The sequence below is a fragment of the Chaetodon auriga genome, chromosome 4 (assembly GCF_051107435.1).
Source record: "Chaetodon auriga isolate fChaAug3 chromosome 4, fChaAug3.hap1, whole genome shotgun sequence".
In the NCBI taxonomy this organism is placed as follows: Eukaryota; Metazoa; Chordata; class Actinopteri; order Chaetodontiformes; family Chaetodontidae; genus Chaetodon; species Chaetodon auriga.
The window spans coordinates 931,137-955,989 of record NC_135077.1 but is presented as its reverse complement, the minus strand read 5'-3'; the positions used below and the strand labels follow the sequence as shown (position 1 = coordinate 955,989).

General features: G+C 49.6%; 1 protein-coding gene across 2 annotated transcripts; it reads left to right on the top strand.

Moving 5' to 3' along the window:
• Positions 1-1,785: 1,785 nt before the first annotated feature.
• jag1a (jagged canonical Notch ligand 1a) lies at positions 1,786-22,875 on the top strand. 2 transcript variants are annotated; one of them, XM_076729409.1, is made up of 26 exons: positions 1,786-2,081; positions 3,124-3,426; positions 9,488-9,545; positions 11,463-11,720; positions 12,190-12,250; positions 12,403-12,533; positions 12,640-12,759; positions 12,962-13,081; positions 13,180-13,293; positions 13,443-13,556; positions 13,777-13,823; positions 14,346-14,519; positions 14,883-15,033; positions 15,120-15,284; positions 15,368-15,481; positions 15,561-15,674; positions 15,993-16,106; positions 16,184-16,300; positions 17,018-17,045; positions 17,435-17,520; positions 18,262-18,375; positions 18,625-18,734; positions 19,026-19,256; positions 19,682-19,810; positions 20,229-20,379; positions 21,080-22,875. In XM_076729409.1, exons 1-26 carry the CDS (start codon positions 2,022-2,024, stop codon positions 21,598-21,600), a joined length of 3,705 nt encoding a protein of 1,234 aa, XP_076585524.1. In that variant the 5' UTR covers positions 1,786-2,021; the 3' UTR covers positions 21,601-22,875. The 2 variants fall into 2 exon arrangements, with proteins under 2 accessions (XP_076585524.1, XP_076585523.1); XM_076729408.1 differs by having other exon boundaries at positions 21,077-22,875.
• The last annotated feature ends 1,978 nt before the right edge of the window (positions 22,876-24,853 follow it).

Sequence of the window (24,853 nt, the reverse complement as noted above, 5' to 3'; positions counted from 1 at the left end):
AAGCATGTAAGTCACATTACAACACCTCCATGGCTGCTTCTTGCTTGCAGGCGTTTCCTCCGATTCCCTCATAAAATCATGTTCAGTGGATGGATTCATCAGTGTGTTATCCATGTTTCACAGTGAGGTGGCTGCCGTGGAGTTCATGGGTCACTGACACAGGAAACAGAGGAATCATATTTTCTATAGTAGTTTATCCATCAAACTACAACCTTGAGCACAAAAACTGCTCATGTCACAGAAAACATCATCAGACCTGCTGGGACCATTTAAAGCCAGGCTGACTGGGAACGTCCGGACCTCAGACCTGGTCCACATCAGGTCCTTGTGATTTCGGGTTCAGGAGTTCTGTGTGATCATCGCAGCAGCAGAGGGGGGTGGGGGCGGGGCTGGGGGTGGGGGCTTTGTCTCTGGTGTTTTGTCTCTTTTCAGTGATAGTGGTCCAATAATCTATTCATGGGGCTCCTCGAGGGAAAAGAGCCCAGCTGCTCTAATTTGAGAATAAAGAGGAGGCCACCTTTGTTCTGTCGCTCAGGCTCTATTTCATGAAGAAACATCAACCGCCTCCCCCTCCTCCCATCAGCCCCTCCCCCTCCTCCCATCACCGCCTCCTTTCATTCCTCCACTCCCCACGTTCGCCACATCTCGTCTTTTGTCGTATTCTCGTGGTTTATGTTGTGCACTGTGCTGCTGGCAGGTTTAAACACACGTTTTGCAGGTAATTCTGAGTATTTCAGTTTGTTGGTATCGAGCTCCACACGTTTCATCTTCTCTCCTTTCTGCTGAATTTACAGAACTAATCATGTTTGGGCTAATTTTTCCTTTTGATTTTTGAATACCTGAATCTCCTTCAAATAACTGAAGGGTTTGATGCTGCAGAGGCAGAAAAACAGAATGTTTCAGAGAATGAGGAACATGAAAATCAAAAGGTCCTAAAATGAAGAATGAATGTGATTAATTCAAAAGAACTTTGGAAAAATGTGTTTGTGGAAGTGATGATGATGATAATGATGATGATGATGATGATGATCATGGTAGCGGTGAGGTGATGATGTCATGGTGGCGATGTGACATCATCAGGTGGTTATTTTGGCAGTTCCTGCAGGAATGTGTGGATGACTTCTTACATGATCAAAGGCTTTTATTTTGAAAGTTTACACAGAGATCTGGAATAAGTTCCTCATCCAGCAGCGTCCACATACTTTTGACCAAACAGTGCAGACAGACGTGTTCCAACGGGACTTAAAACACAAGACAGAGAACACAACTAATTAACAAATGAATTAGAAGATAATGAACGACAACAGAAAGGAACTAAACTATGAACTGAACCCAAAACACGGAGAAACATTTTATTCGTGTATTGAATTTGTTTGTGTCCAAAGTCCCAAAAGATCCTTCATTCATCAAAACACAAACACACAATCCACCCGTCGACCTCAAACCAGCTGCCAAACAGTTCATTTAGTAAAAATAAGCTGAAGGTAAGTGGTCATCTTTCGGGATCTCGTGGATTTCAAGTTGAGATGTGTTCAGTTTTCAGATGTTTGAGCAGAGTTGGACTTCTGTCGTTTCCTCGTGCACGTGTCAAACTCCTCTCAGACAGTTCGGGGTTTTAGCCTCCGTGTGTGAAGGAACTTCTGCAGCTCCATGTGAACTGACTGTAAACAAACCGCTACTCATTAGCATGCGGCGGTGGGCGTGTCCGCGCCAGACCCCGCCCCTCGCCGCTTCATATTACCCAGCCTGCTCCGCGGCCGAGCCAAGTGCCGTCCGCGCTCCAGCTGCAGACAGACGGCGAGAAGGCAGCGTGTGGTGGACCCGCCGGAGGAAGCAGGACAATAGCAGACAAAAGGTCCGATCCTGCAGGACTGTGGACATTTCTTCAGGAGGGAGACGCTGCAGCTCTGTGTCCGCCGTGCATGTCCCATCCAGAGGGGGTTAAACCCGGACCCCGAGCGGAGGGTCGCACCGACTAACACTGAGCACCGAGAGCCGCCAGGCAGCAGCCCGCCGCCGGCATGACCGTCCTCCCCGCTGCCCTCAGCCTGCAGCTCCTGCTGCTCTCCGCCCGCATCCAGGTACGCCAGAGTCCCGCTGATTTCTGTGAGATTTAGGAACAAACCCTTCTGTGGAGAAAACTCTTCTACTCACATCCTCATACATCAGTCGCTGCGAAGTTTGAGAGAAGCTGTCAAGACGTTAAAGAGCTGAAAGCTTTGAGTATTTCACACTTTCTCAGTGTTTGTGTTGAAGGGATGTGGCTGAAAAACTGGCTTTAAAGTCCTGAACGGACTCAGTCTGTGTCCTCTCCAGCCAGCAGCAGGACAGACAGACAGACAGACAGACAGACAGACAGACAGACAGACAGACCTGCTGGACCTGCTGTGGATGTCCAGGTTTGAGAGAGTTCAGGTGTAACACAGCAGAGGATCCTTCAAACTGTCAGTGAACCGTAAACCTTCTGGAAACTGTTCACTCAAACAGGTGAACTGTGTCTGAAGAGACTTTCACACTCTGAGACTTTAACGAGGACATGAGAAGCACCTTGAGTCCACGTCCACAGTGAATAAGACACTTTAATGGGACGTGAAGTCGTCCTGACTTGGCTCAGGTTTGGTTTCCACTGACGAAGCTCGTGTTGATCACTTGGTTGTTTTCGCTTCACTCTGATCAGTTTTCTGTTCAGCTGCGACTGAATCAGATCCTGAAGTCTGACGCTGTTTCCTGCTGAACTCGTTCAGGAGGGCTTTTGGGGGGAAATCACAGTTTAAGAGGAGAAAAAGAAATTTCATCAAATCAGTTTGTTTCTGTGGAAAATGTTCAGATTTTTTGATGTTTGGAGGAAAAATGTGCTTTAGAGATGAACAAACCTGCAGCACAGATCCCTTCACAGCTAACAAATGTAATATTCGCCACCTGACTGAAGAGACCTGATCCAACAGGGACCCGAGGACTGTCAGACCAGGTCCTGGTTGGGTGTCAGACACAGACCTGAGCTGCAGCAGGACTGTGGGAAGCTGCTTTGGCCTGATTCATCCGCAGAGTCGTTCGTAGAATCCTGCTGAAGGTGACTCTTGTCCGTCTACCTGCCGTGAACTCACCTGTCGACTCTCTCCGCAGGTTTCTTCAGCTTCGGGACATTTCGAGCTCCAGATTTTGTCGATGCAGAACGTGAACGGGCACCTGCAGACCGGCGCCTGCTGTGACGGATCCCGGGACGCGACGGATCGGCGGTGCACGGCGGACGAATGCGACACCTACTTCCGTGTGTGTCTGAAGGAGTACCAGCTGAAGGTGTCCTCGGCCGGGCCCTGCAGCTTCGGCACGGCCTCCACACCTGTGCTCGGCGGAAATACCTTTTCTTTACGCAACGCCAAGAGCGACAAAGCCAGGATCGTGTTGCCTTTCAGCTTCGCCTGGCCGGTGAGTTCAGCAGTCGTACAGTCACACGCCCCGCAGAGAGAAACGGGTCGAGTTCAGATCGTCCAGTTTTATGTGTTTAGAGCCTCGATTTGGGTTAAAGAGAAGTTCACCTGAGCAGGGATGAGACAGCAGGTGTGCTGCTGGAGGAGTCCATCATACCTCTGTGGTTTCTGTGGTCTCACTGGTAGTTCGCTCTCACAGCTTCCCCTTGTTTCCATCACACTGACGCCCGGTCAGAGCAGACTTTGAACGTTACCTGGCTGCATTCATGAGACGTCGCTCGTCAGAAGGTCTGTGACTCAGTTCTGATCAGTGCGATCACTCAGCGGCGCTCAGGAGGACTCAGACATGTCTGTCGGGGGTGTTGCTCAGTGGGATCGCCGTGAGGATGGAAGCCGTCTCCTCCTCTGACTCGTCCTGTAACTCAGGTTCAGTGAAGAGTTTCCTTGTTTGATGATGAGGACGGAGTCTGTGCTGACAGCTGTTACCTGTGAATCTCTGCGTTTGTGAAGCGCTTTGATGGGTTGTTAGTTTCATTTGTGGAATTACTTTCCTTTTATGTCACATTTCTGTTGATGGGAACTACATAAACAAACAGAAAATGAAAAGTTAATTTCGTGGTTCGACCTTTTGATCTCATATTTTTCTGAGTTGTAATTATGAGATTATGAGAGTAATAATTATCAGTCTCTGTCTGATCGTCTTGCCTGAGTCATAAGCTGATAATTAGAAGCTCCTCGGAGACTTTTTCTCTCCGTCTCCTGTTTGTTTTCCCGGTGGCAGCGAGCTGCTTGGTTTCTGGCTGCGATGGGCCTCCGGGTCGATCCGCGCTGCTCAGCAGACACCGGCTGAGGTTTCATGTGCTCATCAGCGGCTGCTGTGGTTTCCTGCCTGGAACTACAAATGAGGACAAACGGCTCTGGTGAGACGCCGGCGGCCGACTGTTTGTCCTGCTGGCTGTCCTGCCTCGCCGTGGTGGTCGTCTCCCCTGACCTTCCAGCGTGGCGGGGGATAAAGGCCCGTTGTTGGCGCTCTGCTCGGCCGGCTGCGGGACATTCCTGCCGTTGACCTGGTAACTGGCACGTTAAATGAAGCCGTTGTGGTCGTCGGGCAGGATGAGGTTTCTGTTGTTGTCAGTCTGAACTGGCAGGACGGACCAATCAGTCTGTGCGTCAGTCCTGTTTATTGGGGCTGTGATGGCGGCTCAGGACACTCGTCCACTCGTCTTTCTCTTTGTTCAGTAACTTTTACGTTTCTCACTGCTTGTTTCTGAAATCCTGTCCCTCCTGCTCTCCTGTAGTTTTTGCAGGTCTTTTCTTTCTTTTTGTGTTTCTCAACCTTTGTTTTGGCGTCTCACCCTCTCGGATTCTTTCTTTCTTTCTCTGGTTTATTTTGTCCGGGCACTGTGGGAACAATGGGCAGGGCCCTGGCCGGGCTGCCTCTCTGGGACAATGCTGGGGTGGAGGGCTGAGGTTGGGGGGTGGATTGTGGTGCAACGTGTCCGCCGTCTAGCAACAGTCAGACAAGAACCAGAGCAGAGTTAGTGATGCAGCTCACCGGCGTCAGCTCTGATGAGGCTGAGGGAGACTCACAGCCGGACTTCCTGTTACAGATCAGACGGAACAAAATGATATCTGATCTCCTGAGGAGCTCAGAACCCCAAAATTTCTCAGATTTCATTTATGAGTGTCATCTAACGTGTGTGTGTAGATTTCCCAGCAGAGCCCATCGAGGCTGGATGTTTGGGTTCATGTTGGCCGGAGCAGCTGACGTCATGTGGCGCTTTAACGTTTTTATAAGCAGGGAAATACGCAGGAAGATCGACAACATGGAGGCATTTCAGTTTAACCCTCAATGCAGATGCAAACGAAGCAGGTGTTTAGGTGAAATGTAAAAGCTGTGGGAATCTGCAGGATGCAGACGGACCAACAGCGGTAGCACGACTCAGCGCTTCAGGCTGGAGATGCTGATAAAGCCTCCAGACCATAAACATGCTGCTGAGTCAGAAATGGATGACATTAATGACATTTTTGTGGTGAATCAGAGCAGTTTAATATATTTTTTTTTTGGAGTTTGTCCTGATGGTGGCGCTGGAGGAAAGGTCGACAGGTCAGCGAAGTGACTGAGTTTCACGCCCTCCTCATGATCGCTGTAGTTTCTCTCACACACACACAAACGAGTGAGACGAAGCAACAGGAAGCTGCTTCACGACGTTTCCTTCAGCTCGTGTTTTGGTCGTTTTGGGGTTCAGAGTTAAAACCTGCTGTAATCCTGGTTACTGCTGAGGTTTGTGTTGGAACAAATGAGTTCTTCTATAGACCACACACACACACACACACACACACACACACACACACACACACACACACACACACACAAACACAAACCAGTCATCCATGCAGGACTGAGCTGGTTGAATGACTGGTTTCAACAAACAATCTGAGAGATTGTCAAAGAATCATTTCTCCTGCGTTGAGGACAGACTGCCGGTCAGCCGTCGGACGTCAGAACTGATCCTCCAGATTATGAACTCATGTTGTTTATGGATCAGCTGATGTGTAATAAGATGACAGGAGTGTTTGTGGTTAAAGATGAGCTCACAGACGACAGTTCAGACTGTTTTCTGTCCAACGTTTGCAGCGTCCCCTGTGGTCACACATGGTAATGACAGCAGTAGAAAGTCTGCCCCAGTGAATTATGGGGAGGCAGCGAGCAGAATGTCTTTTCCTGTCAGACTCACAGGAGTCCAGGTGTGTCTCCACCAGGTGACCAAACATGGACGTGTCTGATGGCCGGACTCGTCCTCGTCCCTGCCTGATGTGAGTCCATGTTGGGGAACGAACGTGATGCTGCTGCTTTTCTTTGGAGCCGATCCACAAACTGCCGAACCCGCGATGCCACACAGACCCGGACCCGGGTCGAATAATCAGCTGGTCCTGTTCGACGCTGATTGAGGAGAATCTGCTTCTCTGTGTTACATCATGTGAGGGGTGGATTTCTCAGATCAAGTGTTTGATCGGAGAAACGTAACGTGGAGATTCTCTGATTCTGACGTTTAGTTGTTTTCAGTGGAATCTGAAGGCTTCATGTTGTGGTGGATCTCCTGAGGGAGTCCCGACTGTTCCAGGTTCTTGGTTTTAGAACCAGCGGTTCCTGCAGTGCGGCTCATTCTCAGCGCGCCTTCGGTCGGCCTGACGAGGCGTCACGTTCACCGCCGAACAGATTAGAAACAGAGGAAGTTTTTTTTTGGGCTGCAGTTGGAGTCGGGAGCTCCCCGCCTCCCGCCTCCCGCCGCCCCGCCTGGACCTGCCTCCACATGTCGCCTGGCTCTGCACGCTCACAAACTATTTTCCCACACTGAGCCTGCAGCCAGAGAAAGCAGTTCCACCTCCTCAATCAAACAATCAAAGGACGGGGAGTGATGGGAAATCACCAGTGGCCTGTAGACGAATGCTGGTAGATGTTTTGGCAAGAAGTGAGTGGAACCTGTTGGCAGGTGACCAGCTGTCAGGTTCTCGCTCCGTCTCGAAATCTAATTAGCTGCTAAAATGTTTTGAGGTGCCACCCACTGTGTTTGGTGGGCAGCAGGTTTATTTTTCCTCCAGGGTCAGGAGGCATCAGCCAGACGCCCAGATCACGTTTCAGCCAGAGAGTGACGCAACGATGTTGCAAGAGTTGTTCAGAGGGTTTTCAGCTCCGGCACGTTAGCTCGGTTCTGCATTAGTGACAGTTATGTGGCGTCGGGGTAAACAGCTCTGTGGTACACTGGAGACGTGACGCTCTGTGTGGAGCCACTGAGGAGCAGCCAGGAGGGTTCTTACAGAACAGAACTCCTTCAACCTCATTCTGGTTCTGCTGTTAGATTTTATTGAATCCTGCTTCTAATTCTTGTCAGTAAGAATAGAAAACGCGCTGAAAGCATAAAGCAGCTTTCTTTTCAGCAGCAGAAACAGTGACTCGTCATAAACGATGAGGTGTTTCATGATAGAATCAAGAAAACGTCACGTTCTCGTACCTGCTGCAGGAAATGCTGAGTCACTGTAGAGCTCTTCTTCTACGTCATCGTGGAGCCTCGCTCTCATCCCGGCTTACTGTTGGAGCCATCGAAGTGGAGAGAAGCTAAAAGAGAGACTTCAGTGTATCAACGCGTCTCTGATGTGGGAGCAGATTAAAAGCAGTCAGACGACGAAGAAGCACGAACACTCATCAGTTCATTGACCCACTTCCTGCTTCGTAACGCAGTGACGCTTGTTAGCTGCATTTCAGGTGTGCTCACCTTCAGTCTGACCATCTGACGCTCGCGTTCCTTCCTTTATAGCGATGTTAGCGTGTTCCCAGATGTCAGATATGAACTCAGTGAGCACGATGTTAGCGCTGGTAGCAGCGATGGAAGAACAACCACAACGAGGCCCAGCGTGATAAACTGGGATTCTCCTTTTAGATTGAGAACCAGTTTCTGTTTGTTCGATGGAACTCGTGACAGATGAAGGACTCTGCAAGTCTCTGCAAGAGGACAGTAAGAAAACACCGAAACGAGCAGAACAGCGAAAAGCAAACATCTTGTGTTCACTGCATGCGGCCACAGGAAACCGATCTGTGAGGCTTCTTCAGGCTCATTGAGGGTCCTGTCAGCAGCTCTGACATCACAGCCGAGCTAAGCGCTAATCTGTAACCTGCACGGACAGACTGCTGTCCTGCAGAGCTGAGGTTGTAGGAGGGAGCGGATCTAACTGCTGTGGATCTACGCCAGCATGAGCAGAGGCTGAGAGGTGCGGACTGGACGGTGTGAGACCACCTGTGCTGAAGTTCAGGCACGTTCAGAGCCATCGCAGCTTCATAGATTTCTATTTGAAGGAGGGATGTACAGACACACTGTTTCTTCACCTGACCGTAAGAGTCCAGGTGAGTGCTTAATAATGTCATGGCCGGCGTAACGTGCTCAGCTCACACACACCTTTACCTGAGCTGAGTACGGGTGCAGTGAGTGGTTTTTTTTTTTTTTTTTTTCCTGTGTTATCTACAGTCGACCACAGCTGGTCTTCAGGATCCTGGATCAGGACTTCCTGTTTGCTGGTTGTTGCTGTTTCCTGCTGCTAACACCAGCAAACTGCTCTCACTGCTCCTCTCCACAGTTAGCAGTCTGCTCTACTTTTGTCATCGTCGCTTTTCCTGAAACATCTCCAGACTGCTGACAGAGCTCCTCCTCCTCCTCCTCCTCTTCCTCCTCCTCCTCCTCCTCCTCCTCCTCCTCCCTGCTCCACTGATGATTGGTCTTCACCTGAGACTTGCTGGCCTTGACTCAGGATTGCTGTGTTTGGATTGAATTACCAAGACTTGAGCTTCACCTGGGACTTTGAAAACAATGATTTTATCCCTGAACGTAACTTTGATGTTTCCTGACTCTTAAAACTGTCGTCAGGTTTAAAACCCAGAGACACGTCACACACTGCGCAGTCTGAGTCTGGATGGAGAGACCTGGAGAGAGAGAGGCACACACACACTCACACACACACACACACACACACACTCACACACACACACACACACACACACACACACTCTGGCTCTGATCTGTCTGTCATTCGATAGCGGTGAGAGCGACAGTGGCCTTAAGAGAGACAAAGAGTTTCAGAGTGGAGCTGAAATAATGGGACACACACACACACACACACACACACACACACACACACACACACACACACACTGCACTCGGCAGTGAATGCTTGTTTCCAGCGGTTCTCATTAAGTTGTATTTTAGGAGCGAGACTTCGGCTCTGAAAGCTTTTCATGGTCTTAATGATTTTAGAACAAACTTTTGCTTAAAGTGAGACGTTTTTTAAAAACTGATCTCATGGAGGTGAATCTCCAGGTTTGATTAAATTTAATTGTATTGAATGAATGTTTGGGATTTTCTCTGAATAAAATGTGAAATGTTTGATCAGTTCTGAAACGTTTCACTGATTGATGTCCTCTGTATGTGTGTGTGTGTGTGTGTGCGTGCGTGCGCGTGTGTGTGTGTGTGTGTGTGTGTGTGTGTGTGTCTGTGTGTGTGCATGCGCAGAGGTCGTACACATTGATCGTGGAAGCCTTGGACTTCAACAACGACTCTTCCTCGGGCAGTGAGTATCATCATCCTCATCATTCGTCCTGTCCTCACTCCTCTCTGCTCGGTTCAGTTTCCCTCCTGCTGAAACCACCGTGACCTTTGACCTGAGAGCTCAGTGCTGCTGTAAACCAGCTTCACTGTGTGTTTTAGAGCAGCTGTAGTTGAGATGAATTGTACGAAGCACAGGAGATAAGAACATATCTGTTATATATATATCTGAGTTCCTCGTACGGCAGCCCGGAGGTGTTTACGTGCTCTGGACGAGTCCCATTCAGAAAAGAGGTTGTAAAGAGTGTGTGAGGTTTGTTTATCAGCCAGCGGTCGGCAGCCAGAGTGTTGGCTCCGTGCTGTATTTGGCGTCCCACAGGGAACCATTATAGGCCCGGTGTGAAGTCGGCTGACCTCGGCTCAGGTGGGCTTCGGTGCAGGCGCTGGGAAGGGGGGGTGGGCGGGGGCGGTGGGGAGTCCAGTTCATCAGAGTTTCAGTCCAAACATGGAAGCAGAGAGTTACGTTTCACTGTGTGAGAGATGTTTGTTCAGAAACCTTCAGCAGACCAGCGGCTGAAGCTGCTGTCGAGCCGAACGAGGACAGAACTAATATTGACCCTCCCAGTTTAGCGTCCACAAGCTAAGTGCCCCCGACACGTGGTCCGTAATGAACACCTGCAGCGTCCAGCCTCCTCCGCCTGCTGACGTAGTGCAGCAGGATTCAGTGGTCTGATCTTTACTGGATACCATCGTTTTAGGAGATAACAAGTCAGAACGTCAGGAAAGGGATGTTTAAGTCGAGCCTGATGTTTCCTTCACATAAGACTGATCCCAGTGTCTTCCACACAGTGAGGCAGCGTCCCTACGATCAACCCTCTGTTCGCCACCTGCTCAGCAGCAGACAGACTGATCAGAGACCAGCTGGTGGACGTTTAGCATTTAGCAGCTAAAGGGCAGATGTGTCCCTCAGGAGGTGGAGGACACCAGACACAGAGCTCAAAGAGAGAGAAGACTGGACCGACGTCCATCAGGAGACACGAACACGACTCCACACGGATGGTGATGTTCTGTCTGCTGGACGTTGGCGGCTGCTGATCAGGTCTGGCGCCCCCTGCAGCTCCGGGGTTGAGATGCCGACCGTGAACGCCAGGCGACCGTTGCCGCATCTCTCCATCATTTCCTGTCCTGTGTATAATCGTGGTCCAGTAACTAAGATGTCAGTAAACACAAACTCCTGGAGGACATGCTCTGCAGCACAGAAAGGCTTTTCTTCTGTCCAGGTTCCAGAGCTGCAGCTCTCAGGCAGGTGTTGCTCAGCAGCTCAGGCGGTATGCAGCGATAAAGTGCCAGCTTTGAATATTTGCTCAAATATTGTGGACGGAACGGATCCAGCCTTTTGGGAGGTTAACTATTTTCCACATCTGCTACCTCTGTGCCACTTCTGGCACTTTTTTCTTCTCCACGGGGATGTGAAGTGTCACAGTTTGCCTCCAGGCAGATGGTGCTACCTGCTCGGAGGTTTTGCTCTGTGCTCTCGGTCCGGCTGCTCGTCGGTTGAATCGACGCGTCACCTCGGCCCGATCACACTTTCCACCCCGCCGGTGAAATACCACAGAGCAGCTCAGCATTTTCGAACTCTGGAATATTCCGGCGTCCCTCTGCGCCTACAGCTGCCCGCTGTCCTCCCAAACAGACTGGACCGCCTCAGTTTGTCTTTGTCGTCAGCAGCTGGACAGACGGACAGCTCACTGCTCCTCACGTGCAGAGTCCGTTACTCCACCTGCTGCTGTACGTAGCAACAAGTTAGCATTTCAAGCTAACCCAAACAGCCTCCAGTGATGCCTCTTTGCTCTGTCCTTGTCCTCAGTTCTCCAAACTAACCCTGTCCATCACCTCACCTCCATGTTTCTTCCCTGACTGATAGAAACTGTTGTGTTTCCAGGCGCCGGCGGGGCGCTGATCGAGAAAGCCGTCCACTCGGGCATGATCAACCCCAGCCGGCAGTGGCAGAGCCTGAAGCACAACGGTCCCGTGGCTCAGGTCCACTTCCAGGTCCGCCTCAGCTGCGACGAGCACTACTACGGCTTCGGCTGCAACAAGTTCTGCCGCCCGCGAGACGACTTCTTCGGCCACTACGAGTGCGACCACAACGGCAACAAGACGTGCCTGGAGGGCTGGTCCGGTCTAGACTGCAACACGGGTGAGTCCTCGGAGGGTTTCATTGATGCGTGAGTCTGTCTGTTGATGTTATTGAGCAGAACGGATCAGATCCTGAGGATAAAGAGTCGTGTCGAAGCGTAAACACGCTGTATTCACCGTTTGTGACGCGATGAACACAGTAACTGAAAAATGTCTTCAGAGTCCATGACTGTGAACGACCAGCATGAACGTTACAGCTGAAGGAAAGCTTGTTCTCTTTGACATCGTCCACGTTTGCTGACAGTTTGTCTCTGTGTCTCTGTGTCCCTGCGTCTCTGCGTCTCTGTGTCTCTGTGTCCCTGCGTCTCTGTGTCCCTGCGTCTCTGCGTCTCTGCGTCTCTGTGTCCCTGCGTCTCTGTGTCCCTGCGTCTCTGTGTCTCTGTGTCTCTGTGTCCCTGCGTCTCTGCGTCTCTGTGTCCCTGCGTCTCTGTGTCCCTGTGTCCCTGTGTCTCTGTGTCTCTGTGTCTCAGCCATCTGCAGACAGGGCTGCAGCACAGAACACGGATCCTGTAAAATTCCTGGAGAGTGCAAGTGAGAACCAACACACACAAACACCTTTATTACCTGAGTTTGACAGGAGACATGAAGCATTTATACTATTTATTAGTATAAGTATAAGTATTTATGTGTGTGTGTGTGTGTGTGTGTGTGTGTGTGTGTGTGTGTGTGTGTGTGTCTCTCAGGTGTCTGTATGGCTGGCAGGGGGAGTACTGTGATCAGTGTATCCCTCATCCCGGCTGTGTTCATGGCAGCTGTGTGGAGCCCTGGCAGTGTCTGTGCGACACCAACTATGGTGGACAGCTGTGTGACAAAGGTACAAGCGCACACACACACACACACACGTCCAGAGACACTTGTGCAGACGTGACCTTCTCGTCTTTTGCGTGGTCATGAAGTGTTTGTCGCGTCTTCGTCTGCAGATCTGAACACGTGTGCGACGCTGCAGCCGTGTCTGAACGGAGGAACCTGCAGCAACACGGGACCGGACAAATACCACTGCTCCTGTCCCGACGGCTTCTCCGGGGTCAACTGTCAGAGAGGTGAGAGCATCCGCGGGTCCAGTCCCTGATCCAGAGCGGCCCCACAGGGCCGTTCATACAGTCTGGCAGCATTGAAGTGTGAACGGTGAAATTCAGAAGATCAGTTTTTTATTGAAGACGTTCAGCCTGTTGTCTCAGCACAAAGGTTCTCGTGCACAAGAAGCAGGTGTTTGAATACCGTCTCCCTGTCTTCTGTCCTCAGCGGACCACGCCTGTCTGTCCAGCCCCTGTTTGAATGGAGGCAGGTGTGTGGAGACCAGGACCAGCCAGGGTTTCGAGTGCCGCTGTGCCCCCGGTTGGACTGGACCCTCCTGCTCCATCAGTAAGACCTGCTGGCACCTTTACCTTTTGGTCAGGTCCTCTTTGGACGTCCTCTGAAGCTTCATGACCTGCTGGACTTTGTTTTTCTGTCTGTCTCAGATGTGGACGAGTGTCTGGTGAACCCCTGCAGTCATGGAGGAACCTGCCAGGACCTGGTTAATGGCTTCAAGTGCACCTGTCCTCCTCAGTGGAGCGGGAAGACCTGCCTGATCGGTCAGTGCCCTTTGGCTCGGAGCAGACCTGGTCCCTGAGCTGCTGTCTTTGTTGACGTTATGCTTCATCTCCTCCGTCGTGGAGGTTTTTCATAAACAAATGAATCCATCCCATCAGCTGAAGGAGCCTTTGACCTCCTTTTGTTTCAGATGCCAACGAGTGTGACGACAACCCCTGCATCAACGCTAACTCCTGCCGGAATCTGATTGGAGGATACTTCTGCGAGTGCCTGCCAGGCTGGACGGGCCAGAACTGTGACAGTAGTGAGTCTGACGGCCGATACAGCAAAACATTCAACCAGCAATAAAAACAAAAGGCTTTTATTTTGAAAAATGGGGGTTTGGCTTCAAAAGATAGAGTCTGTCCCAACGAGCTCCAGCTCTGATTGGTTGTCTCTGGTCTGTCTGTCGTCACTCAGTTTTTGGCGTTTTGGTCAAAATATGTTTTTTGTAAAATTTGTTTAAACTTGAATTGTTTCTGCAGATATCAACGACTGTCGAGGTCAATGTCAGAACGGAGCGACGTGCAAGGTGAGCGTCTGCAACACACACACACACACACACACACACACACACACACACACACACACACACACACACACACACACACACACACACACACACACACGTGTGCCTCCATGACAGCAGCAGGTCAGGTTTCTCTAAACTGTCTCATTTCCCAGCTGAAGACCAGCAGTCTGTCCTCGTTCTTTTCAAACGCTGATTGCTGCTTTTTGTTTTCTTCCATTCTTCTTCTCACGCTGGTTTATTGTTTGCTGATGCACACAGATCACATGACGTGACATCAGCAGCATCATCTGTCACCGCTCAGTATGGTTTCTGCTTCAGTAACTTCAGGGAAAGCGAACGTAGCTGAAAACAGTGTAAACGTCTGCTGAACATGAAACTTTTCAGAGACAAATAAAAACCGTTCAGAGGACGCTTTAGCTTGATGCTAACAGGATTAGCTTGAAGGACAGGAAGCGGATAAATCGACGCACGGCTGAACTGCAGCATTAGCGCTAACGTTGCAGCCGTGTTTGTGTGTTTCAGGACCTGGTGAATGGTTTTAAGTGTGTGTGTCCTCCTGGATTCGGCGGTGAACACTGTGAGAAAGACGTGGACGAGTGCTCCAGCGGCCCGTGTCTCAACGGCGGCCGCTGCCATGACGAAGTTAACGGCTTCCGCTGTCTTTGTCCACCTGGTTTCTCTGGGAGTCGCTGTCAGGTGAGCTGTCGTTTGGCCATGCCCACTTTAGCGATGCTATGCTAATGTTGGTTGAAGAAAGTCAGCTGTTTAGTTTCAAGGCTTCAACAGCAGCTGGGAAGTTTTTGTTTGAGTAGTTTTAACATTAACTGATCAGGATTAAAGTCTGTTGAACTAACGTCCGAAAGTTAAAAGGAAGTTTAAAAAAAAAAAAAATGATGATCTCTTGTCTGATTGGCTGCCAGCATCCACCCGCTGAAACGTTCCTGTCAGTCTCATCGAATCAGATCTTTCGTCTGAATCAGGACTCGTCTTAGATCTGACATCTGGTTGACGTCCTCTCTAAGGTCACATGTTGGAGCTGGTTGTTCTCTGTGTCCACAGCTGGACATCGATTACTGCGTCCACAGCCCGTGTCAGAACGGCGGGCGGTGCTTCAACCTGGCCACCGACTACGTCTGTGAGTGTCCTGAAGACTACGAGGGCAAGAACTGCTCGCGGCTGAAGGACCACTGCCGCAGCACGCCCTGCAAAGGTCAGCGTCCCGTCCGCCTTCAGCCGTCAATCAGTCGACGTCCGGCACTCGTCCCTCTGAATCTTCTTTGTCTCCTCCCTCTCCAGTGATTGACAGCTGCACTGTGGCGGTGGCGTCCAACAGCACACCGGGCGGGGTGCGTTTGATTTCGTCCAACGTGTGTGGCCCTCACGGGCGGTGTCGGAGTCACGCCGGCGGACAGTTCAGCTGCGAGTGTGAGGAGGGATTCACCGGGACCTACTGCCACGAGAGTGAGTGCATGAACGATCCCGAGTCATCGCTCGCTAATGACTGATGACGAAGATGAGATAATGTTTATTATTCTGACTCTCAGATATCAACGACTGCGAGAGCGCCCCCTGTCTGAACGGAGGAACCTGTATCGATAAAGTCAGTCAGTATCAGTGTATCTGTGCCGACGGCTGGGACGGACCCACCTGCCTGAACAGTGAGTCCTCCTCTTCCTCCCTCTTCATCCTTAGCTGTAAACATGGAGACGTGCTCTGATGTTTGTCGTCGTCCTGCAGACGTCGACGACTGCAGCTCTGCTCCCTGTCAGAACCGAGGCGTCTGCCGAGACCTGGTCAGCGACTTCCACTGCGAGTGTAACGACGGCTGGAAGGGAAAGACCTGTCACTCACGTGAGTCCTGTGTGTGTGTGTGTGTGTGTGTGTGTGTGTGTGTGTGTGTGTGTGTGTCATTGCAGGGACTCACCGTACTTACGGGGACAAAGGTCCCCACAATGTCGATCATTAAATTTTTAGGGTGAAGGCTTTTTACGTCTCCAGAATTAAAGGCTGAATTTCAACGTCTCATTGTCCAAACATCTCATTCACTCATTCACATACTCTGATGGTGGCGAGCGACCACGCACAGCGCCGTCTTCATCGTCGCGTCTAACTCTCCTCACTCCTCCAGCCGTTCCAGATGTGGAATGAAGTTTCTGTCTGTGTTGGCAGGAGAGAGTCAGTGTGACGAGGCGACCTGTAACAACGGAGGAACCTGCTACGACGAAGGCGACGCCTTTAAGTGTGTGTGTGCTGCTGGCTGGGGCGGAGCCACCTGTAACATCGGTCAGTATGCGTCACGAGTTTATTTCTAACTGTTCTCGTGTCACTTTGCCGGCTGACGCTCGTGTTTGTGTCTCCAGCGAAGAACAGCAGCTGCCTGCCGAGTCCCTGTGAGAACGGAGGAACCTGCGTGGGGGACGGAGACTCTTTCAGCTGCGTCTGCAAGGAGGGCTGGGAGGGCGCCACCTGCAGCCACAGTGAGTCACTGCGTGACACCCGCCTCCAAATCCACCCCCACCTCACGCAGGCTGCCCCAGCTGGAGGATTTCAGTTGAGGGTCAAATTTTCTGACATGAAAGGAAAAAATGTCTTTTCTGTCTGGTTAAAAGCTAAATGTTATGTATATTGTATCAAATTAGCATCAAATCTTTAGCATGTTAAAATGCTAACTGTCTGCATGTTAATTACGTTTAGCATGTCACAAATGTTAGCGTGCTAACATGCTAATTTTATGCATTTTGAAATGCAGCCAGTGGACGAAGATGCTCATTAAAAAACAAAACAAACAGGAAAGGAGAAGACGTTTGTTAGCATGTTAGCGTAAACGGCACGCTTTGTAAAATGTTCACTGTGTAGAGTGCTAACATGCTAATTGTCTTCATGTTAATGTGCTAACAATTAGCATGTCAATTTTAAGTATTACACAAAGTGAATGAAAATTAACACACTGAAATACAAATGAAAGGATCCAATAAAAGTGAAGCTGATGAGTGAAAAACGTGATCACATTAGCAAACAGCTTGAAGCTGAAGCTCGATCTGAGCGGTTTCAGACGTTCAGACTCGACGTCTGTTTCTAAACTGAATCTGTCATCAGTGGTTACTGAGACAAAGCGTCCGGCTGTCAGAGAAGACGAGTCGACGACTCGAGGCAGAGCGACTGAAGTCTGACTCGACCTTTTCTTTGTTTTCCAGACGCCAACGACTGCAGCCCTCATCCCTGGTGAGTCTGACTTGTTTCAGTTCTGTCATGAGCTGCATTAAATGCTGCTTTCTGGCCTCCTCTTCGTCATCTGTCCGTCCACCAAATCAAATCTGGAACAAAACGACTCGTTTCTGCCAGTTTGACTTTTTATCTGCTCGTCTGTCCAAACCGCTGCTCGCATGTTTGAGACTCGCTGATCACAAAAAGCATTTTTCTGTCTGCGATTAAGATTTGGGTCAGCACGAGGACTCCAGCTCAGTCAGATCAGAGTCGCTGATTCACTGCTGGGTTTGTTTCCTCAGTGGGCGATGATGATGATGATGATGATGATGATGATGACGATGATGATGATGATGATGACGATGATGATGACAGTGTTGAACATCATCAATCTGTGTGTCCTGCAGTTATAACAGCGGGACCTGCGTCGATGGAGACAACTGGTACCGATGTGAATGTGCTCCGGGCTTCGCCGGTCCAGACTGCAGGATCAGTGAGTGTCCATCGGCCTCGGCTCAAACCTCCAGCATTCAGTGACATCACTCTCATCAGACTGTTAGCCTAGCTTAGCACGAAGAACGAAAAACAGCATCTCCAAAGTTTAATACAATGATACTTTATTGACAGAAAATAATTAAGAATTCTAACAATCAAGTCGTCATTGAAGACAAATGTGAAGATTTCCTGCTTTTAGACTGTCGGTCCGACAGAAAATGCTTCCTGAAGACGTAACTTTGGATTCTAGAAAAGTGCGATGAGCGTTTTTACTATTTTCTGACCTTTTCATGAATCAAAAGAGGAAAAATGGGAGCCGTCAGATTTGTCTCTGCAGCTCAGTGACTCCTGCTATCTGCAGGTGTTTCCATCCACCTGTTCTCTCAGTTTGTGCAGTAAACCAGAAACCAGAAACATCACATTTCTGCTGGTCTGAGGTGGAAAAGTCGGTGCATCAGTAGAATCAAAATGTGACAAACGATGACGTAGATGAAGCATATGATGTCATTTCCATCATGTTTTCATCGTTTGACCTTTAACCAGAGATCCATGAATGACGTCATCTCTCTTCTTCTGTGGTGGTTTAATGGTTTTTATCCTCCTGCTGTCGATGAACCGACTCCTAATAATCACATAACAGCAGCTGATGGAAACAAACCGGCCTCGTGTTACTGAAGACAGATCAATGTCCTTCATGTGTCAGTGGACAGAACTGATCGGTGTCACTCACCTCTTCCAGACGTCAACGAGTGCCAGTCGTCGCCCTGCGCCTTCGGCTCCACCTGCGTGGATGAAATCAACGCTTATCGCTGCGTCTGTCCGCCAGGAAGAAGCGGCTCACGCTGCCAAGAAGGTCAAACCTGCACTCACACTCTGAACATACTCAACAACAACAACAACAGCAGCAGCATCATAATACCAGAGCCTGAATTCAGTGTGTGACAGCACAGCTGTGAAGTGGGCGGCTGTCACTCGCTCTCACGTTATTGATGATCACTCTGACTGATAGTTATGAAACATGAAGCTCACTGATTCGCTGCTGCTGTGGGCCTGTGATTCCCACCTGTGATGTGTTGGTGCTGACGGTGGTCTTGTGCTGCAGTGTCGGGGAGGCCCTGTGTGGTCGGAGGCCTGGTGGCTCTGGACGGAAGCCGATGGGACGAAGACTGCAACACCTGCCGCTGTCAGGACGGGAGGATCAGCTGCACAAAGGTAGGAGTGACACCTGGTCCGCGTTCACGTGTGCAGACGACACGAATGTGAAAATACTCCGTGCAGGTTAAAGTACAGCAGCAGTCAAGTTAAAGTTAAACAGCTGAAAACAGTAAAAAGTACAACGTTTCCCTCAGAGCTTGAAGTATTAAGTACCTCAGACTGAAGCGAGGGGAAGAGATCAGTATGTCCATCACAGCAAAATGAAAATGAGTCAAGCCTAGCCTCCTTAATGATAAGTCTTATCTTATCTTATCTTATCTTATCTTCACCTCCTCGTGGCTCCGGCAGCTTCAGTGCGGACCCAAACCCTGCAGCCTCCGCAGTCAGATCCGTGGCTCAGAGTGTCCGGCTGGGCAGACCTGCGTCGCCATCCTGGACGAGCGCTGCTTCGTCAAGCCGTGCCCCAGCCAGGGGGAGTGCTGGAGCCCCGCCCACCGGACCCCGCCCACAGCCAGGTGTCACTCAGAGAGCAGCTGCGCCAATGTCACCTTCACCTTCAACAAGGACGTCATGACAAGGGTCGGTTTGTCTCCAGTTCTTCAGTCTGCTTTCATGTGCTCTTCAGTGGCAGAAAAGATCTTAGCTTAGCTTAGCTTAGCTTAGCATTACAACAGAAACGAGCTGCAGCACTTAGCAGAGGTGGAATGTCACTTCTACGTCTGCTTCACTACATTTATCAGTCACTTTACACATTTGGACACACAAAGCACGTTCCTGCTCTCTCCCTTCCAGCTAGCGGTCTTCTTCTTTCCTGCCTTTGCTGGCTGGATGTCTCGGCATGTTAGCGCCACCTTTTAAATTACATCTTCAGTGCAGGACTTTAACTTGTAGCAGAGTATTTTTACATTGTGGCATGAGTACTTCTACTTCAGTAAAAGTACTTCCTCCAGTGGCAGTCACCATCACACTGAATACTCGCTGACGTAGTTCCTCTGGTGTTCCAGGGCGTGACGGTGGAGCAGGTTTGTCGAGAGCTCCGGAGTCTCTACGTCGTCAAGAATCTGTCCTCCGACTCCTCCGTCTCCATGAGCTGCGAGCCGTCGCTCAGCGCCAACGAGATCCACGTCGCCATTGTGAGTCACGTCTGCTCTGAACGCCGTCTTCGGTTGTTGACAGTGAACAACAAAACTCTCCACAGTGTAATGTAATGATTATGGAGCTGCTGTCATCACATGATATAATCTGGATGTGATTTCCTCTCATTTTCAGTACATCACATTAACCAAAAGTCTGGATTTTACAATGGAAAAGGAGCAAGAATTCGGAGATAAGAGCAGCAGCAGAGTATAACTGTCGTACAAGTAGCTCAAAGATTGAAATGTTAACAAATGTTTCAAACCGCTGTTTCTGCAGCCAGAAGAAGAAAATGCTTCCTGCGCGCCAGATGATTTTTCTTGGAATGGAAAATCTGTCATGTTGTGCTTGAATCAGTAATTAGAGGGGACCAACATGAGACAGACCATAATGGAGTTTTTCTGTGGAATATTTCAGTCGACAGAGGACCACAGGAGAGGTATGACCCTCGTCAAGGAGATCACAGACCAGATCATGGATCTGGTCAGCAAGAGGAGCGCCAACAGCAGCATCATCAGCGCCATCGCCGAGGTTCGCGTCCAGAGACGACAGAGCCACGACGCCGACGGTGAGCGTGAAGCTTCATCCTGGTCTCTGGGAATCGAACTTTGACAAAATGTGACTGAGACGTGGTTCATGTTGACCTTCGCTGCAGGTCCAGTTCCTGGATTTTCCAAACTGTCAAACTGCATGTTTTTAGTCAGTCAGTGGATGAATTTACATCCCGCTTTGATTTCAGACTTTTAACTTTAAATATCCACACTGAAAGACTGGAGGCTGTTCGCCCGCCTCCACCAAATACATGCATGCAGAATAAATAAAATCAGAGTATCAGCAGATTCCTGCACTGACACAAACCCTACGGTACGTCACACAACTGAGGTTTGTTCAGCTGCAGTCAGGTTCACCCTCCTGTCAGTCAGCAGTCAGCCTCCATGCTGTCAAATCCACAGCGAGGGTTTGGTCTCATGATCGTCAGTCCAGCACGACTCGCTAGTTTGCTGCAGGTCCAGCTGAGTGGTCGATCAGGGTCACATGGTCCATTCAGATCAGAGAAGTTAAAAAGGTGATTTGAGCTCTGCCCTGACTCGACCGCAGGGTTAGCCTGTTAGCAACAAGATAAAGTGGATGAATGGTAGAAGTTAGCGGCGTCCTCGTGGTTCCAGAGATCAGCTGATATCATCTTCTGTTCATGTGGAGCATCGTTGAGTTTTTAATCAAGTGTCTCAAGTTGTTCGCTGACCTCCGTTTTCCTGTCCGTCCAGCAGACCACCTCGTGCCCCTGCTGGTGTCCGTGCTGATCGTTGTCTGGGCGTTGGCGGTCGCCTCCATGTTGCTGTGGTGCGTGAAGAGGCGGAGGAAGCAGAGCGCCCACACGGCGGTCAGCACGCAGCCGTCGTTGACGTCTTCGGCTCCCGTGGCGGAGGACAACAACGCCCTCCACAACAGCATCAGCGCCGCCCGCGAGCAGCTCAACCACATCAAGAACCCCATTGAGAAAAACCCGCCGAACCACCACCACCTCCACCATCACCACCTCTGCGAGGACAAGAACTCCGTCAACGCCAAGGTCAAGAAGTCAGACACGGGGAGCCAATCGGACGAGGACGAGATGGACAAGAGGGTGCAGAAGGCGAGGTTCCCGCGGGCACCGCCGGCGTACTCGCTGGTGGACTGGGAGGAACGACCCCCCCGCCGTGCACCGGGCAAACCCCCACACTGGACAAGCAAACAGGACAACAGGCAGCTGCAGTCGCAGAGTGTCAACAGGATGGAGTACATCGTATAACCAGCGGCGCCCCGAGTGACTCCACCTCTTCTTCTTTTTAGTCTTTTCTCATTCAGAAGTTTAATTTATGTTCTGACTGACGCTGGTCTCAGCGGTCCACTGCGGCTGGCTGGATCTCCAGTTCTGTGGACGTCTGACGTGCACGATCAGCACATTTCATCCAACAACGCGTCCGTGTTTGAACGAGACGCCGCCTCGTGGCGCCGCAACACCCGACGACTTTGGGGAAAAAAACTATTTATTTTGTTTGTTTGGGGGAAATTTGAGTCAATATGAAGAATCGTCCATGTGGAATGTTTCTGTACAGACGTGTAAATAATTCTCTGATTAATCACTGTGTATATTTGATTTCTTAACTTAATCGTCAGGAGCCTCAAGATATTCCTTTTTTTATTTATGAGTATTGTTTTGAGTCAAAGGTTCGACAGCTTTGTAAGCTTACGACTTCTTGATAGAAAGAATCTTTTTTATATATTTTTTTTTCGTTAACGCCAAAAGTGTTCTTGAAAGAATAGTTTATTTTTAGCCTTTTGGATTTGGGCATTTTGTGCCTCAACTAAATGTTTTGTCCGTGGTCTGATTGCCAGGATGTTCTGTTGTAAGTAGTTTACATGTAAATGGGAGGCAGAGGGGTGAATGCTGGGTGGTTTGGTCAGATTTAGCTGCTGCAGGGTCTTTTTATACAAAATAACATGGTGGCGGATGTGTGTGTGTGTGTGTGTGTGTGTGTGTGTGTGTGTGTGTGTGTGTGTGTGTACATGTGAGGACATTTTGGCCGGTCCTCACGACTTCAAAGGACTGTTTGAGGGCTCAGATTTGGTTTTAAGGGTCAGGTTAGAATCATGTTTTGGTCATTTAGTTGGTTCTGGTTAGCAGCTATGGAACACATTATGTCAGTGAGGGTCCTCAGAAGGATAGAAGTACAAGAGTGTGTGTGTGTGTGTGTGAGTGAGTGAGTTCCCCTCCAGGTACCGCCCTCCCCCTGTGATTGGTCACAGCAGTGTTCACTCAGTCTTCAGGGCCTGGAGGTCCAGGAGCCGCTCGGCAGCCTTCAGTCTGCGTGTCGCTGAGCTGCTCGGCTCGTCGTGCGCCGGCAGCGGCAGTCTGACTTTGGGAGGGAGGATGTTGCTTTTGCTACTGAAAAGATATTCTTCAAGGGACGCAACTTTTTTTGTAGTAATTTTGTATATTTTGTACAGTGTAAAATAAGAGTTGAACAGGCTTTGGATCCTGTTTCATGTGTTTGTAACGATCTGAATGATCAAACCTGCATAAATAAAGGGGCCCTGTGGAGCGTTCTTGTACAGCTCTCGCTCATTGAACCACATTGTGTCTCCTTGAGGTCTAACAAAGGTGTCGAATCCATTTCCTGTTCAAATAACTTTTGGCTCTTAACTCTTGTTTTGTTGATGCCTGGACTAAAACACAGTGTTTCTCAAACGTCACATTAAGATGACGTCTCGCACACACTGCCTGGCCAAAAGAAAAGTCACCACCTGGATTTAACTAAGCAAATAGGTAAGAGCCTCCTATTGGATAATTACTGCATGGGCAATTATCTTTCAGCTGGCAACAAGTTATTTAAGCCCAGCTGATGCAAAGAGTAGCTTCTCATTTCTTCAACAACCATGTGACAGACATCCTGTGGTCGTGGAAAAGGTGTTAGTCTGTTTGAGAAGGGTTCAATCACTGCCGTGCATCAAGCAGAGAAAACTTCTGAGGAGATTGCAGAAACTACTTAAATTGGGTTAAGAACTGTCCAAGGCATGATTAAAAACTGGAAGGATATTAGGGAATCATCAGCTTCAAGGAAGAAATGTGGTCAAAAAAAATCCTGATTGATCGTGATCGACGATCACTGAAACGTTTGGTGAAGTCACATCGTAGAAAAACAACAGTAGAGCTCAGAGCTGTGTTCAATAGTGAAAGTAAGAGCGTTTCCACACACACAATGCAAAGGGAACTGAAGAGCTGTGTAGCCTCAAGAAAACCACTCATCAGTGAGGCTAATCAGAATAAAAGGCTTCAATTTGCTAGGGAGCATAAAGGTTGGACTCTGGCTCAGTGGAAGAAGGCCATGTGGTCTGATGAGTCCAGATTGACCCTGATCCAGAGTGATGGGCACATCAGGGTAAGAAGAGAGGCAGATGAAGTGATGCACCCATCATGCCGAGTGTCTGCTGTACAAGCCTGTGAGGGCAGTGCTGTGATCTGGGGTTGCTGCAGTTCTTCAGGTGTAGGTTCAAAGATGTTATGTGCCCAAAGGATGAGCTCAGCTGACTACCTGAGAGCACTGAAGGACCAGAGTATTCCATCAAAGGATTTTTCCTCCCTGATGGCACGGGCATATTCCAAGATGACAATGCCAGGATTCATGGGGCTCACATTGTGAAAGAGAGGTTCAGGGAGCATGAGACCTCATTTTCACACATGGACTGACCCCCACAGAGTCCAGACCTTAACCCCACTGAGCATCCCTGGGATGTGCTGGAGAAGGCTTCGCGCAGTGGTCCGACTCTCCATCATCGATACAGGATCTTGGTGGAAAATGAATGCAACACTGGATGGAAATAAATCTTGTGACATTGCAGAAGCTTATCGAAACAACGACAGCGAATGTGTGCCATGATCAAAGCTAAAGGCGGTCCAATGAAATATTAGTGTGACCTTTTTTTTGTCAGGCAGTGTGTATATGACCTGCTGAAGAGAAGCGATTCTCCACTTACTGACATTCAGCTTATTCCTGGGTTTAATTTGCGCCTCTGTCTGGGATCCACTTCCAGGCTAATAATGTATTTTACATTAACAGAACAAACGTAGAGAACATTGAAGAAACAGTCTCCTCGGTTGCTTTGGGGGTCGTTTCAGATAACATCTGCAGCAGATCATATCAGCTGCTCATCGTTAACGTTACTCCAGCAGTAAGCTCCTGTTGTTGTCTGGTCACTGTGCTGTCTGCAGGCAGCTGTTTGTACTCAGCAAAAGACTGTTTGTTCGAGACAGAGGCGCCACTCTGCACGATTTACAGCAGACCGTATGTTTCTGTAGTCCAGCAGCACCAACAGAGCGACGAGTGTTTGCAGTGACAGAATCAGCTGAGGGAGGCGCTTTGATGTCAGGTGTCGGAATCTCAACAAGCTTCATCACGATGTTCTACGCTGACTCTCTAATCACAGCAGCTACAGCTGGGATCCATACGAAACACAAAGCAAGCACGCAAACCAACAGGTGGCGACATAACCTTAACCCTAAA

Excerpts from the sequence above, each read along its gene's own strand:
- jag1a (XM_076729408.1), top strand. The coding sequence starts at position 2,022 with ATGACCGTCCTCCCCGCTGCCCTCAGCCTGCAGCTCCTGCTGCTCTCC. Across the intron at positions 15,675-15,992 it reads GGGAAAGACCTGTCACTCAC|GAGAGAGTCAGTGTGACGAG; the intron begins GTGAGTCCTGTG and ends CTGTGTTGGCAG. Across the intron at positions 19,257-19,681 it reads ACAAGGACGTCATGACAAGG|GGCGTGACGGTGGAGCAGGT; the intron begins GTCGGTTTGTCT and ends CTGGTGTTCCAG.